This window comes from Trichechus manatus, unplaced genomic scaffold, assembly GCF_000243295.1.
Source record: "Trichechus manatus latirostris isolate Lorelei unplaced genomic scaffold, TriManLat1.0 scaffold00115, whole genome shotgun sequence".
Classification (NCBI taxonomy): Eukaryota; Metazoa; Chordata; class Mammalia; order Sirenia; family Trichechidae; genus Trichechus; species Trichechus manatus.
This window is the reverse complement of record NW_004444051.1, coordinates 2026626-2041331: the sequence shown is the minus strand read 5'-3', so window position 1 is coordinate 2041331 and position 14706 is coordinate 2026626. Positions and strand designations below refer to the sequence as shown.

The window sequence follows — 14706 nt, the reverse complement described above, 5'->3', positions numbered from 1 at the left end:
GCTGTCACTTTGTAGTGCCTTTTTTTTGTGGTGCTGACATTTTCTTTGTTCCTCTTACTCTCCTGTGCTGAATTCCTTTTGTTTGTGGATTTTTTTTTTTCATTTCTTTTGTTTTTGTAGGTTTTGTTTTCACTGAGACTTTATGTTTTTCTTCTTTATTTTGATGAGTAGGTTTGTTAACTTTCTTTGTGGTTATCTTGAAATTTACCCTTATCTTCCTAGGTGCAAACCAGTCTGTTATTACTTGGTATCGCCTTGCCTTTCTCTCCATTAGAAGGTTCTATACCTACACCATTTATTCTCTCTTTTATTGTTCTGATGTCCTCTGGTTCCCTGTTGTAATTCTTTTGGTTTCGGATAGTCCTTAAGAGTTCATTTCCTAGATTGGTATCTGGCTGGTACAATCCTGTGTCCTAGATTCAGCCTGTGGTCTGATGTTGTTTGTTCTCAGATCCAAGGACTCCCTTTAATAATTCTTGTAAGTTTGGTTTGGTTTTTACATAGTCCTTTAATTTCTGTTTATCTGGAAATGTCCTAATTTCACCATCATATTTGAACGAGAGTGTTGCAGGATGTATTATTTTTGGCTGGCAATTTTTTCTTTCAAGGTTTTATATTTGTCATCCCATTGCCTTCTTGTCTGCATGGTTTCTGTTGAATAATCCCAGCTTAGTCTTATTGTTTCTCCTCTGTAAGTGACTTTTTGTTTTTCTCGATCTGTTCTCAAGATTCTTTGTTTGTCTTTAGTTTTAGCAAGTGTGATTATGATATGCCTTGGTGATTTTCTTTTGGAGTCTATCCTATATGGGGTTCCTTGAGCTTCTTGGATGGTCGGCTTTTCATCTTTCATGATATTGGGGAAGTTGTCTGTCAGCAGTTCTTCAATGATCCTCTCTGTGTTTTCTGTTTTCTCCCCCTGTTCCGGAACTCTGATCACCCGCAGAGTTTTGCTTTTGACTGTAGCCCATATAATTCTCAGGGTTTCTTCATTTTTCTTCATTCTTTTTTCTGTTTCCCTCAGAGTCGTATCCAAGTGTTTGTCTTCAATTTTGCTGATCCTGTCTTCCATCGTTTCAAACCTGCTCCTCAGCCCTTCTATGACACTGTCCGTTTCTGAAATCTTGTTGTTTACCTTTTGGATTTCTAATTGTTGTTTTTGTATGATTTCTAGTTGTGAATTTATTTTGGCATTTTGTTCCTGTATTTTCGTGAATTCTTCCTTTTTTTTTTTTGTCTGTTTTTTCCATGACTTTGTCTATTTTTTCCTCATTTTTGTATGCTTTTTGCTTCAACTCTTGGATAGCTCTGAGTATTAGAGATTTGAATTCCCCATCAGGTACTTCTAGTGCCTTTTCTTCTACTGGAAAGTCATCTGGTATTTTATTTTGGATGCCTACTGGAACCATCCTGTCCTGTTTTTGTATATGTTTTGATATTGTCTGCTGTCTTCGGGACTTTCAGTAGTTATTTTCCTCATTTATTGATTGTAGATTTGTGTGTTTTGTCCTGCTTTTTGTTTTATTTGGTTATATCTGAGCAGGCGGGCTGTGCATTCTTTGTTGTTTGCTCATCTGTAGGCACGATACTTTTCACCTCCTTTTCCAATGTGCAGGGTCAGTCACTCAGGTATGGTACAGCAGGGTAGGTCCAGCTGAAGGAGAGTTGCTGGGATGGGTTGTTTATGGCACGTGGTGGGTCTGACAGGGCGGTCGGGAATCAGTGCAGGGCAGGTTCTGGTAGGCCATGCTCATGCTGCTTGGGGTTGTGATGTTCAGTGCACAGTGCAGGTAGGCAGGTAAGAGGGGGAAGATTGTGATGTTTGGAGCTAAGATGGGTATGGGGAGGAGGAGACAGAGGAGAGAGGAACAGGAGCCAAAAACATACAAACAAAGAAACAAGCAAAAAAAGAATGCTAAAGGAGGTTGCCGTTGGAGTGGAGAGATGAGAGACTGAAAAATGGAGAAAAACAGAAAAGAAAAGAAAAAGAAATAGGGTAAAAGAAAAAAACGAATAAATAAAAATTAGAAAAAAAAAAAAGTCCCCAGAGATCCCACCAGTGCGGCTGCGAGGACTAGCGAAGTTGCCCCCAGGCTGTGAAGTATAGCCTGGCTAGAAGGAGTAGAGGTGTCACACAGCGCCAAGTATTCAGGAGACAGGAAGAGAAGATAAGTACAGAGAGACGAGTAACTGAGAAATGAAGAAAGACAAAAAGGGAAAAAGAGAAGAAAACAAAACAAACAAACCAAAAAAAGAAATGCCCCCAGGAGTCCTACTGTGCGTCTGCACAGAGTAAGGGAGTAGCTCCCAAGCCATGTAGTTCTGCCCGGCTAGAAGTGGCTCCCAAGCTGAGAAAAGAAAAAGAAAACAAACAAATAAGTCAAAACTGAACAAATCAGAACAAACAAACAAAAAATGCCTCGGGGGTTCCACCAGTGTGGCGGCATAGGCTGGGAAGCAGTTTCACAGTCGAGCAGTATTTCACAGCCTTTCAAGAAGAAGCAAAGATGGCACACAGAGCCAGGTATTTGATAGAAAGGAGGGGGAGGTGGTGAGAGGTAAGGAAGAAATCTAAAGAAGCCAAAAAAAGCAACACCAGCAGCCAACAAATGGCACTCAGGGAGCTGGCCAGTACTTGCAGGTGGAATCCAAGTGGCTCCAGGGTGAAGCCAGTGCTTCCCATCCAAGAGACTGTGGCCGCAGGAAGCAGAGGAGGCCAAGTGGGGGTGAAGAAGGGTAGGGGGTGGGAAAGCGTATATCGCTGGTTACCAGTTGTTCTTTCTCCTGCTGGAAGCTCCGTGAAGCTGCTTTCTCACACCCCCTGTTTTCCAGTCTCCAGTAGGAGTCCAAGGTGGCAGATCCATACTGTGTTAGCTGATAGGGGACCTCTGCATGTATCTCTCCTCACTCTCTGATGTCTGTCAGTTTCTTGTTTCATTTGGTGCTTGGCTGAGCTCTTTCTGTCTTCATTTGATGCTTAGGGTTTCAGGATTGACATGTGTCTCTGTTTAACTTAGTTTTTCGAATCTTTGCTGTGGAGGTATAGCATGGTGCTTCTGTCTATAGCGCCATGTTGCCCGGAAGTCCCCCTCCAACTTTTTGGTTAGCAGCCGAGCACGTTGACCCTTTGCACCACCCAGGGACTCCAGGTGCAGCACAAGTGCTCGATAAATGTTTTTAGAATGAATAAATTTTGAAAAAATTCAAAACAAAGTATTCAGATTTTTTTGCCTGTAAATTTAGTCATCTGGAATACAGCCATGATTTCAAAAGTGAGTACCTGCTCCAAAAATAAAATAACAGCTTCTGTGTGTGTGTGGCAGTGGGTGGGGAGGGGTATGGTGGCCCTCTGAGCAGCTTACTCACAGGCAGTGTCCAGTGAGTGGATACAATATTGCATCAGTGTCTACTTAGTAGTGTGTATAAAATTGACGTTACTAATTTGTCGAGAAAGTTGTTTCCTCTGACAACCTTCTCTTCTGCCTTATCAGTCAGAAGCAGCTGGGGGATCAAAACAGAGCCCACAGTAGCAGCAAGAAAAAACAGCTAGGAAACAAGAAAGAGTACTTCTAAAAGCTCAACGATCTGAGGCTTTTCAACATAAGGGTAAACAATCTGACTTAAGTCAATATCCTCTAAGAGAATCGGTGTTTTGGTAAAGTACAGTAGTTAATATTCCGGGTAACAGTCTGAAGTCATCAAGGAAAGTTTAGATGAGAGAAATTTCTTATTCCCTTCTTCTCATGCTCCCTTAAAGGGAAACTTGAGCTCCCTGGAATGACCAAAAAAAACCAAACCCATTTGCTGTCAAGTCAATTCCGACTTATGGAAACCCCATGCGTTACAGGTAGAACTGCTCCATAGGATTTTCTGGGCTGTAATCAAGCAGATGACAGGCCTTTCTTTGTGGAAGCAGATTGCCAGGACTTTCTTCCGCAGTGCTGCTGGGTGGATTGGAACCATCAACCTTTAGGTTAGAAGACAAGCGCAAACCATTTACGCTACCTAGGAACCAGGGCTGCAGTAATACTTTGAGCTCTCTGTCCACTCCTTGCCTAACTCCATCCACAGGGAGGAGGAGGGACACGCGCGTTCTCCCTCTCGCTCTTCCTGCCTACAGGATGGGCATGTCGGTTCTGGTCCTATTGTGCATGTTAGCTCACGTGAGACACAGCCAGATCTACCTTCTAGATGCAGAGCTAAGTCCACATCTCTCTGCCTCTTCTCCTGGGGTTGTTGGGTGTGTGCCTGCTAGGCACACCCAAGCTGTCTGTTAGGGAAATTATCCCAAAATCTAGATTTTTAGAGCAAGGATTAGGAAGCCTGAATACGGCTGTCCATCTACAACCATGTTCTCCAATCCAGCTAGATCTGTTTGCTAAAAGCACATATTTTGGTATCTGTCTGGATGATTCACGAGTCTACTTCTCAAATGGTTTGAAAGGCCCAAGGGAGGGGAAGAGATGTGATTAATTATCACTCCCAAACCTCTAATATTCACCACAAACTATTAAAGCAGAGGAGTATATTATATAATTTAGAATAATTTCATCAAAAGATTTTTTTTTAATTCTCAGAATTTGCAAAGGAAGGATTCAGATATATTAAAATTTTCAGCATTTCAAAGCATCTCATTTCCCTGAGGATGCAAATTAAACAATGGATTATCATACTCATTTTAGACAAGAAAAAAAGCAAGGTTTCAGATCCCATAACTTTCACCCTATTTGACGTGGTCCAGGCACCACATGACTAAAAGGAAGCAAAGTACTTTTCTTCTCCCTTACAATTTGGCATTACCCTGTGCTTTGAGCAAAGAAATATGAGCCGACACGGTCAGTTCTGGGTAGAAATTTTAAAACCCAGTATTTGATGGCCTCACTCACTTCCTCTTTCCCCCCATCATGGAGAACGGCAACAGTCCAGATAGTGCCTGCTACATGAGTCTGGATCCGGGGTGATGTCCAGGCATGGCAGAACCTCCAGTTCACCCACAGTAGACGTGCAACATGAACAAGACATAAATATTTGTTGTGTTAGGGGAAAAAAAGAAAAAAAAAAAAAGGAAGCAGTGTCATGGTGAGTGACCTACCCTGAGTTGGAGCCCCCACCAGGAGCACTTGTGTCAGGGTCCCATTCAGCATCACACGGCCACTGGACAGGGAAGTGCCCAGTTTCCCCATTGCCTGTGAAATGCAATAAATCAATACTGTAGAGCTAAGAAAGCTTTGTCATGCTCGTACTCCTGGGGAGGGGCTGCCATACCTTGTCTCCGGAAATTGTAAACCAGCTTTGACAATTTGGCGGGAAATAGCCATACACCCTTCCGAGGTTTGGTTTCTCATCCCGGTTGTGGAATAAATAGCCTAGACTGGAACAAAGCATACTGGGCTCAGCTGCCTGGCACAGGATTAGAGGCCGGCCAGGTATTCAGAGAGGCAAGCAGCCCTGGACCAGGTCCAAGGAAAGAGAATGCACCTCACCCCCACCCCTGCCCGCCACCTGCTCTCAGTACGCATGATCCTAGGCACGGGAGCATGTGAACTTTCAGAGTTAATCTCAACATCAAGATTCTCCAGATACCACGCCCACCATTCTACCTCCCAGTTTATACCAAATATGTTGTTGTTAAAGCTATTGAGTTGGCCCTCCACTCATGGCAACTCCATGCACAGTGGAACAAAATGCTGCCCAGTCCTGTGCCATCCCCATGATCGGTTGCAGATTGGACTGTTCTGAAACATAGGGTTTTCATTGGCTGATTTTTCAGCCATAGATTGCCAGGCCTTTCTTCCTCTTCCATCTTAGTCTAGAAGCTCTGCTGAAACCTGTTCAGCATCACAGCAGCATACAAGCCTCCACTGAAAGATGGGTGATGGCTGTGCATGGGGTGTATTGGCCAGGAATTGAACCCAGGTCTCTTGCATGGTAGGGGAGAATTCTACCGCTGAACTACCACTGTCCTCATACACCAAATATAGGGATATCTATCTACCTAATTTTTGAACTTCTAAGCAGGAGAATTTACAACCTTGTCAGAGCCTTAGCTTTTCCTCAGAGGGGAAGACGTTCTTAACCTCTTTCTGTAAACACAACACTGAATGGGTTTCCAAAGGAGCGCTTACTGACTCCTTGGGTTTGCTGGTCCCTGGGCTCCAACACCAATGCTCACCTGCTGGCATTCTTCCAGGTCGGACTCCCAACCAATAGCAAAGTCCTGCTGTTCACGCTGACACTGTGGAGGGAGTATCCGAACCAGGCGAAATCCTCCTCGCCTCTTACCAACCAGTCAGCTGCCTCCACGCTCAGCTTTTCTAAACAAGACAACCAGTCCCTTTTACTTTACATGGAAGATGAATGGAGTGGAAAGGGTGGGCCTTTGTGTAAGCTGATGAGAAACTGGGGTTCTTTCTGCTGAGTTTTTGCCAGAATTCTTATATGCCCCCATGCTGATCCCAGTGTCAGAAAGGATCTCACACTTCATTCAAGAAATCCACTTCTAGAGCTCATTTCTGTGGTGTGAAGACCACAGAATATTTAAAAGGAGCCCCTTCTGTAGACATTTTAGAGCCTTACTGGCAAGCCTTTGGTCCTAAGCCTCCTTAGAATATCTATTCTTAGGAGACTATGAGAATAACCCTGCCCCCTTCAGATCTGGATCTAGAAACTGGATCACTTTTTTTTTTTTTTTTTAATAGTTTATATTATGTTGTTGTTGTTGTTGAGAAAATACACAGCAGAACACATGCCAATTCAACAGTTTCTACATGTACAATTCAGTGACATTGACTGCATTCTTGGAGTTATGCAACCATTCTTATCCTCCTTTTATGAGTTATTTCTCCCCCATTAACATAAACTCATGGTCCCCTATGTTTCCTATCTAATCTTTCAAGTTGCTGTTGTCAGTGTGATCCCATATAGCTAGATGTTAAAAAAGCATAATGCTCAAGGAAGACATGTTTTACTAGTTAAGCTAGACTACTGTTTGGTTTTAAAAAAATTTCAGGGGATATTTTTGGTTCAAGGTTTAAAGATATCTCAGGGCAATAGTGTCAGGTGGATCACTTTTTCTAATATTCAGTAAATCTATCAATGTCACTTGCTAGGACATCTGTAAGAGTGTAGCATAATATGGGAGGAGGAAGAAGGACATAAACTCATATGCAAGAGAAATAGTCACAGACACAGAGAGCAGCAGTGGTCTCTTCCCTTTGCCCCCATCAAGCATTACCTTTGTCGTTCTGGCTGGGGCCAGAATAAAACGTGGCCACAATTCCCTTCTGCTTCCCTCCACCCGGTGCAAAAGGGGAGCCAATCACCAGATCGGGCTCACTGTCTCCATTCACATCTGTGGCCAGGAGTGTCCAGCCCAGGTTACAGTAGGCGTCCTTAAGAGGAAACCAGGAAACCACTTTTTACTCAGCGCTGGAGGCAAGGAGGAGGCAGCGAGTTCTAGTTTTCTGCACCTGGCTAAGGTGGTAGGTAAACATACCTGGCATGAGATGGTGATGTTAGGGGAAGAAGACATCCTTCCTCGTCGAGAACCAAAGTAGACGTACACTGCTCCCTAGATGGGGACAGACAGCAGGGTGATCAGAAGACTCAGCTAGTGACCAAAGAACTTTCAAGAACAGCCAAGGCCAAGAGGACTGACTGTAGTCAGGAGGGTAATGGCTGTCAGAAACTGGACTTGTGCATTGCTGCATGGCACAGTGACTTATCTTTAAGTCTGTCATTCCCAACAGGCAGAGAGAGCACTCCTGTCATGAACGGAGTTGTGTCCCCCAAAAATATGTATTGTAAATCCTAACCCCTATACCTGTAGTTATTATCCCATTTGGGAGTGGGCTTTCTTTGTTATGTTAATGAGGCAGTATTAGTATAGGGTGTGTCTTAAATTAATCTCTTTTGGGATATAAAGAGCAGATTAAGCATGCAAAGCAAGCACAAATGGAGGGGAAGATACATGCCACATGATCACCAAGGAACCTAGAAACAGAAACTGAAAAGCGGCAAGGACCTTCCCCCAGAGTAGACAGAGAAATCCTTTCCCTAGAACTGGTGCTCTGAATTCAGACTTCTGGCCTCCTAAAGTGTGAGAAAATAAATTTCTGTTTGTTAAAGCCACCCACTTGTGATATTTCTGTTATAGCAGCACTAGATAACTAAGATACTCCCAAAGCAGAAACTGTCGTTTTTATCTTTGCTTCCCCAGGGTCTGGCTCAGGGTCTGCCATATATAATTGTTCATTGTTTGCAGAATGACTTGTTCAGCTCCTCCCCCCATTCAAGGCTAAGCTCGGTTTCTGGCTCCTCCATGAATCCTTCCCCCATCCTGCCAGCCCATTATACCTCTGAACACTCAGCTCACCATGTCTGCACCATTCTTTTGTCTTGGGACACATCCTGTGCTATTGCTTTGTGTTATGAATCAAATCCCACCTTATTACTTTCCTGTCTCCATCTCCATTCATTTATTCATTCTACCAACATTTATTCCCCAGCATCAGCCAAGTACTGGAGACACAAGATGAATAAGACCAATCTTGGTCCTCCCGAAAGGGTGGTAAACAATTGTGATGGAGCGTGCAAAGTGCTACAGTAGGGGCAAGTACAGGATGCTATGTGAAGATAATGAAGCATTGCCTAACCCAAGGGTTAGATAATGCTTCCTGCAAGGAGCGATATGTCACTCCTAAAGAAAAAAAGGGGAGAAAGGGCTTTTCAGGCAGAGGGAACTATGTGAGCAAAGACCCCAAAGTGGTGGGTTCAGGAAATTACAAATCTTTTGCAGGTCAGAAATAGAGTGTGAGGAGGGAGGGGCAGAAGATGAGCCTGCAGAGGGCCAGGAGCAGGTAATAAAGGGCCTTGGCCTCCACGGTCACACCAGGGCCCAGGTGCTCATGGCCAGCTATGGTATGAAGTACATGTGGGAAGAAAGCCCTGTGGCCCTGGGGCCAGGAAGTCTGCTCTTGGTAAGAAGACAGAGGGAACAGGTTGGGTTCTGTGCATGAGAGGAGAGGTCCAAGGAAGTCACATCTCTGCTGTGATGACAGGAAGCTATAGACTGGCTAGAATTTGTTTCCCTTCACTAGCATTCAGCATTGTGGGGGGAAAAAAAAAGTAAAGTAACCTGGTGAAATTTGGAAACTATGATGCAAAAATAAAGCCAGGGTGTGGGGGCAGGGGGTGGGGGTGGAGGGCAGGAAATGGGCTGGCAGGTAAGCTGAGGTCGTGTCAAGGACCCAGATGGGGCCCAAGCTCATCTGCCCACAAACGCTTCACCCAGCACCTTCGGCTGTCTGCTTGTCTCCAGAGGCTCTATCCTGCACTGGTCTCCCCTAAGTGTCTCCTCTGCTTCTACCCCATTCTTCCAAGCAATGGGGAAACACCCCACCCGCCACACACCAGCCTTACTTTGTATGTGAGCTGCTCAGAGCCCACTGAGGGGGCTCCCACTGCCAGGTCAGGCACCCCATCCTTGTTGAAGTCCAACACAGCCAAGGCTGAGCCAAACCGACCTGAGGGCTGGAGAGAGACAAGTTACTTCCCCTGGCTGAGCCACACCTTCCAGAGAGCACTGCTGAGTCCCTGCTGGCACAGGAGAGTCAACAGAGGAGGCTACTCAAGGGGTCCCTACCTAGGGGTCTCACTTGTCACCCGAGGGTTAAAGAACAAAATCACAGCAACTTATAACAGGACACTCCAGTTGGGTAGCTCTGCCCTAAGGATAATTTTGGCATACCTGTCTGCCTTGAGGTGAAGATGAGGTACCAGAAAATAGTCAGTTCTTATGAGTCCTAGGCTTTTAGAAAATGGTCTGGTGTGTATTATACCCAACATTGAGCACCAAACTCTTTTCAGAAAGTATCCAAAATAACAATCACATAACACCAGCAACTGCAGCTAACATTGGTTGAGAACTCAGGATGTTCTGGAGCCACAGTGTCCAATAGTCCTTGACTAGCCACGTGTGGCTATTATATTTAAATGTAAAGTAATTAACATTAAGGTGCCTATAGAACCACCCCGTAGGGTTTCCAAGGAACAGCTGGTGGATTTGAACTGCCGAACTTTTGGTTAGCAGTCAAGCTCTTAACCACTGTGCCACCAGGGCTCCAAAGTAATTAAAATAAAATTAAGTCAGTTCCTCAGTTGCACTAACCACGTTGGCTATTGAGCTCTTGAAATGTGGCTAGTGCAGCTGAGGAACTGACTTCTTAATTTTATTTAATGTTAATTACTTTGCATTTAAATGTAACAGGCAATGTGGTTAGTGGTTACTGTATTGGACAGCCCAGATATAGAACATTTCCATCATCGCAGAAAGTTCTATTAGATGATGCTGTTGTAGACAGTGTTCTAAGCACTTTAGATGGATTAAGGCTGATACTGTTGTTATCCCCATTTTACAGATGGAAACCTTAGTCTACACAGGGACAATTTCTTCCAAGATGAATTTTTCTAGGTCTTTTTTCTACTGCCTAGAATCAGCCTAGAATAGGAGAACTCATTAGGTTCTCCTATTCTTTCACAATGACTTACATAACAAGGTGATCTTGCTACGTAACACATGCTCCAGTACCCACATCTCTTGTTTTTTGACTAATCTCTCTACACCCATGTGCAATGGCCATTGTGAACACTGCCGATTTCTGTAAGATACAAACTTGATAAACAAGAGAGGATTGCCTGGAGGACACAAAGCACTTTGGGGCAGGATGGAGACTAATATGTAGGGGCCCCTGCTTTCTAGGGACTGGTTGATTTCATCACCACCCACCCACCTGCAGATGAACCAGTCATTCCTGGAGGATCATGGAATTTCAAGGCAGACAAGTGCTTGAGCATCATCTACCCTAACCCCCTATTTTATAGACAAGGATACAGAGAGGTTAATTGCAGAACCAGGGCTAGAGTGAAGAATTCCCATCCCTGACCTGTGCCTTTATCTGTCATCTTCCAAAATTATCAAAAGTCACTGACGGGAGAAGGGCATAAAGCCACCTCCTTCTTTGCCCCATGTGGTCTTTGAGAGAATTTCTCTCTCAAAGGGATCAGCTGCCTCTCTTATTCTCAGTCTCCATGAGCCCAGAGGATAATATTTTACACAGTAGTCTGACTGAGGGGACTGCTTTGTGAAGAAATAAGAAAAACAGAAACGGGTAGATTTATTTTGGAACTGTCTCGAGTGTCAGAAGGTTTCAGAAAATGCTGTCCCTCTGGAACTCTGTGACCTCAGACCCTCGTAGTCAACTTGTTTACACCTCTTAGATTCAAGGATCCTTTCCTCAGAGCCTAAACTAGATCATAAACCATTGTACTTTCATTTCTAAAACTACTTTCAGGTGTGCCATCTTATTTTCTCTTCACAGCATTAACTCCACAAGCAAATGATTAAGTGGCTTGCCTGGGGCAAGAACCATGATCTGACCCAAAGTCTAGGGTTCCTCCCACTGGCACTTACACTCAAAGCATCTAGTGTCAGACCAGTGTCACCCAAAGCCCCCAGACTCATAGCAGCGCTCTGTCTGCCCTTCCTTATTGGAAGATCCTCCAGGTTCCTGGTACTCCAGAGCAGAGTTAGTGTTCAGACTACATGAAGAACATATGTACAGTCATGGTAGAATTTTTCTGGTGATGAATAACCACTTAAAAGAAATGAAATCTGAATAAAGTCTGGAATTTATAGTAATATACCAATGTCAGTTTCTTATTTTTGGCAAGTGTGCAATAGTTACATAAGATGTTAACATTAGGGAAAGCTGGGTGAGGAGTATTTGGGAACTGTCTGCACTATCTTCACAACTTTTCCATAAACCTAAAATTATTGCAAAATAAAAATTTATATCTAAAACTACATTATATTTTTAAAAAAAGGTTTTGAATCATCAAGAACTCACATCCTGATTGGCCATTCAAAGCAGTTCCAAATAGTATGTGCATTTATGAAGGTATTAGACTAAAGGCTCAAAGTTATTGATACTAACTACTAAAACTAAGAGTTACTGTCAGGTCGACTCATGGCAACCCCATGTGTGTCCGAGTAGAACTGTGCTCCATCAGGTTTTCAATGGCGAATTCTTCCGAGGTGCCTCTAAGTAGACACGAACCTCCAACCTTTCAGTTACCAGCTAAGCATGTTACTTAACCATTTGCACCACCCAGGGATGCCAAATTAATGACAGAATGAGATAAATGAAGTGAACATGCTTTTGAAAATGAAACCAAAAACCAAAACAAACCCATTGCCATCGAGTTGATTCTGACTCATAGCAACCCTATAGGACAGAGAGTAGAACTGCCCCATAGGGTTTCCAAGGAACAGCTGGTGGATTCAAACTGCTGATCTTTTGTTTAGCAGCCGAGCTCTTAACCAGCACACCACCCAAATGAAAAGTGCTATACAGATGTAGCCATTGTTACTGTAATTGTTGTTGGTGATTCATCCTGGAGAATTTGCCACAGAAAGCAGGCAGTGGGTTACTGACCACTAAGAGGAAATATGAGAAGGGAGCCTCACCTGGAAGCCCTCCAGAATCCCGTGAGCCTCCTTGTCTAGGTCCAGGTCGACCGGGGGCAGGCCCAGGTTGTTGCCATAGATCAGATACACGCGCCCGACCTGAATGTGGCCTGAGCGACTGTAGCCGGGTGCGCCCACCACAAGGTCGCCGTGCCCATCCTGGTTGAGGTCTGCTGAGGCCAATGCCCTGTAGAGGAGAGGAAAGAGCCCACTGCATATCCACCAAGTGCTATGGCAAAACTCTCTCCTGCTTCTTTCTTTCCTTTCTAGAATCCAGTGCTTTAACTTTCTCTCACTGATGTTTCCATCTTGAATGAGTGTTGTGATTATTCACTTCTGAGGTGGTATTCTATTTGTGTAATTCACAGTCTTACTTTCAGAGGAAAAGAAAAAATCACAAAAATGGACAAATCAGGAACTCTGGGCATTTCTGGATCACTGGACTTGAGTGGATAAAGAGCATCCTCACAAAGCAGTGTCCTAATGCAGAACCCTGAGCAGCCAAAGCATAACCCTGGGCTCAGGCTGAGAACAGAGAAGGAAATCGCATCCAAACCAACCACTCACTCCAGCCAGTGGCACAGGTTGCTTTCTATCTGCTCAACTAATTTCAATTTTTCACCTGATCGAAAGCAAGCTTGTTTTATATATATAGTTTTATTTCTACTGTAGTTACATAAGATGCCTTGTATTGGGCCAAATCGAATGTCCAACAAATTTAGTGGACATTTCTAACTAAAATTCTATGATCTATCAGTTTTAGAGATGGACAAACTGAGTCAAAAGTTCAAATGTCTCTGTTGGGGCTGGAAAGACCAAAAGTCATTTATTTATTCTAGTTCTTATGGCCACATAAAGAACAAATGGAAAAACCTGCCCACCAGTGCTCATTGCAGCACGGTTCATAAGAGCCCAAAGGTAGAAACAACCTAAATGTCCATCAACAGATGAATGGGTAAACAAAATGCAGTATAGTCATATAATGGAATACTACTCAGTTATAAACAAAAATGACATTTTGATGCATGCTACAACATGGATGAGCCTTGAAAACATGCTGAGTGAAATAAGTCACTCACAAAAGGACAAATACTATATAATTCCACTTCTATGAAGTAGGCTTAATAGTGGTTACCAGGCATGAAAGGGAGGGGGAAAGAGGGAGTCGTTGCTTAGGGGACACTGAGTTTCTGTTAATGGTGGTGGAATAATTTGGAAAAGGATAGTGATGATGATTGTACAACATGATGAACATAATCACTGAAGTATACATGTAAAACTTGTTGAATTGGCAAATGTTTTGTTGTATTTTTACCACAATAATTTTTTTCTTTAATGGCAGAACAGATGAAAAGGAGACGAGCAGTTTCTAAATGGTGTGGCTTCTGGTGACAGGGGACACACCAGTGGACAAGCTCATGTTCTCTTTACTCCTGAGGCTCAATGCGGCTAGTAATGGACCACAGGGAACAATGTCTGGAGGGCTGCCTCCCTCCGGTGGCTGCTGCCCAACAGGATCCATCTTCTGGACCTTTCAGGAAGGAGTCCAAAAAGAGCCATTATTCACCAGTGAATGGCCTGTAAAGACAGCATTCACTTCACACCCTGCTGTGCTAGAGCTGAATGGCCCAGAAAGGAAGGGCTCTCAGTAAATTGTTACAAGGAAATACAACGTGGTTTGGATTTAAGAATTGTGGTCTAAAAAAGATATTTCACCAAAACCTCCAAAAAACAGTCACTTTTATATACTTGGGCTCAGTTTTGGTTGATTTCTTAAAATCAGAGGAATCCCTAACATTCTCTTTATAAACTTATCATGGTGTACTAGGCTTTTACTGCATGAACTTCGAATAGTCAAATGACTATAATAGCTACCTATGGTATCATGGGAATCTACTTACATCCTTCTAAGGTCATCAGATTCCAAAACATCTGTAACAAGACATCTCCAAGAGTATTTGAAACTTTACAAATAAATATTCTATAAAATAATACTTTATTGTTATGATTGTTCAGTAAAGTGAAAGCTCCTTATGTATAAGCACAATTAGACCAATGTTAAGAGTGGCACAGTGGTTAAGAATTCAGACTGCTAACCAAGAGGTCGGCAGTTCAAATCCACCAGCTGCTCCTTGGAAACCCTATGGGGCAGTTCTACTCTGTCCTGTAGGGTCACTATGAGT

General features: G+C 43.5%; 1 protein-coding gene across 1 annotated transcript in view; it reads right to left on the bottom strand.

The window, feature by feature from the left end:
- GPLD1 (glycosylphosphatidylinositol specific phospholipase D1) overlaps positions 1–14706 on the bottom strand; it is a 63602-nt gene that overhangs the window by 16426 nt on the left and 32470 nt on the right. The window contains exons 14-20 of the mRNA XM_004383989.2: positions 12524–12710; positions 9418–9528; positions 7493–7567; positions 7232–7388; positions 6170–6311; positions 5263–5368; positions 5090–5183 (exon numbers count right to left, since the gene is read on the bottom strand). Coding sequence (XP_004384046.1) covers positions 5090–5183; positions 5263–5368; positions 6170–6311; positions 7232–7388; positions 7493–7567; positions 9418–9528; positions 12524–12710 — 872 coding nt within the window. The remainder of the gene's footprint in view (positions 1–5089; positions 5184–5262; positions 5369–6169; positions 6312–7231; positions 7389–7492; positions 7568–9417; positions 9529–12523; positions 12711–14706) is intronic.